Here is a 1,902-nt window from a genome sequence, read left to right on the forward strand (position 1 = left end):
AGAAGGCCTCGAGTCCCGATCCAACCAACCGAGTCAGTTTGATTTTTAAAACCATGCTCTCGAGCACACAAATTCTCCATAAATAGATAACTTAATACATATATACATGTATATGATTGGCACATATCTATGTGTTGTACGGTATCATAACCCTAAATCCTATTCCTTAATGCTGTCCACGTTCAATGGGAAGATTAATTGAATCATTAACATTAAAGTTAATTTGTAATTAATCCATCCACTATCTAACCCGCATTTATACCTTAACTTTTCATGTTACTGTTATTTTTAATTTGATTAACATTAAAATATAATTATAAATTGTTTGAAGCGTCGGGGTATCCAACGGTCCCAGGCACTGACTCCCAGCCTGTTAGGGTAGGGTCAAAGTGAGGATACCTCGTAATAATAAAATAAAGAACAGAATAAGAATAGGGGTTTTATCCACGCGACTGAAATGAGCGTAAAGGCATTGAACAATGAACATTAAAGCTATTGTGGCGGCTCACACTGATATTTTCCGTTTTTTTTCTTTTTCCGTTATGAGGTCATAACCCCTGTTTAACTGTTACTTTAAAAATCCCACTACGCAAATGGCCCATCAATGATCAATTTACACCCGCACCAACGCTCTATATAAACCAAACTCCCACTTCATAGATTAACCCAAAAAAGGAAATAAACATCTCTCTACGCTAAGAACTTACTCAAAATACTTCTTATTTTCTCTTATTTTCTTTTTTTTTCAATGGAAACAAAGGTGGATTGTTTTTGGGTTTTGGCTCTTGCTTCCAAATGCAAAACTTTCTCATCTTCCCAAAACACCTTTTATTTTTTTATCTTTCTTTGCATGGCTTGGCTAGCCATGGCTTTTTGCTACTGGTCTTACTCTGGAGGCCCCGCCTGGGGTAAATACTGGCTCAAAAGAGGAATCAAAGCTAGGACAATACCCGGACCTCGAGGCTTCCCGATACTTGGAAGCATCACCCTCTTGATCAACCTGGCTCACCACAAGCTGTATGCAGCAGCTGAATATTTCAGAGCAAAACGGCTCATGGCTTTTAGCGTCGGTGACACTCGTGTTATTATTACGTGCAATCCTGACGTGGCTAAAGAGATCCTAAACAGCTCTGCTTTTGCTGACCGTCCAATTAAAGAGACTGCATATAGTTTAATGTTCAACCGAGCAATAGGTTTTGCTCCTTACGGAGTTTACTGGCGAACGTTAAGAAGGATCGCTGCGACTCATCTGTTTTGTCCCAAACAGATTAGTTCTGCTGAGTCACAGAGGTTTGATATCGCCTCCCAAATGGTGTCGGTCATTGCATGCTGTGGCGGAAAGTTTCGCGTACGTGATATACTGAAGTGGGCTTCACTTAATAACATGATGTGTTCAGTGTTTGGTCGTAAATATCATCTACGTTGTTCGAATAATAGTGAAGCTGATGAACTAAGCCGGCTAGTTGAAGAAGGTTACGAGCTGTTAGGCAAGCTCAATTGGTCTGATCACCTTCCATGGCTTGCAGCTTTTGACCTCCAAAAAATCCGGTACAGATGCTCGAAACTTGTCCCGAAAGTGAACCGGTTTGTGAGCCGGATTGTTCAAGAACACAAGAACCAAACCGACCAAAAGAGCAATGATTTTGTGGATGTTTTGCTCTCTCTTCATGGACCCGATAGATTGTCAGACGATGATATGGTTGCGGTTCTTTGGGTAAGCTACAAACAAACTTGCCATGACAACATTTTATAATTCATTAGTGATTGTCTATATTTTGCTTCCTTTTGCATGGTGTTTGGTTGCTGGGAAATGACCGCAAATTAGTGAATAAATAATGGAATTTTATAATGGTAGTTTGGCTTGAACTGGCTGTTCAGATTCCTGGTTTCTTGGTAACCAAA

At 40.0% G+C, this 1,902-nt stretch overlaps 1 protein-coding gene across 1 annotated transcript; it reads left to right on the plus strand.

The window, feature by feature from the left end:
• Positions 1-631: 631 nt before the first annotated feature.
• LOC116125439 (cytochrome P450 78A9-like) lies at positions 632-1,753 on the plus strand. Its single transcript, XM_031411163.1, has one exon. The coding sequence runs from the start codon at positions 749-751 to the stop codon at positions 1,751-1,753; it is 1,005 nt and encodes a 334-aa protein (XP_031267023.1). The 5' UTR covers positions 632-748.
• Positions 1,754-1,902: the final 149 nt, after the last annotated feature.

The sequence above is a fragment of the Pistacia vera genome, unplaced genomic scaffold, assembly GCF_008641045.1.
Source record: "Pistacia vera cultivar Batoury unplaced genomic scaffold, PisVer_v2 Contig1648, whole genome shotgun sequence".
Lineage (NCBI taxonomy): Eukaryota > Viridiplantae > Streptophyta > Magnoliopsida > Sapindales > Anacardiaceae > Pistacia > Pistacia vera.

Bases quoted from the DNA above. Each gene is read 5' to 3' on its own strand.
- LOC116125439 (XM_031411163.1), top strand. From the start codon at position 749: ATGGAAACAAAGGTGGATTGTTTTTGGGTTTTGGCTCTTGCTTCCAAA.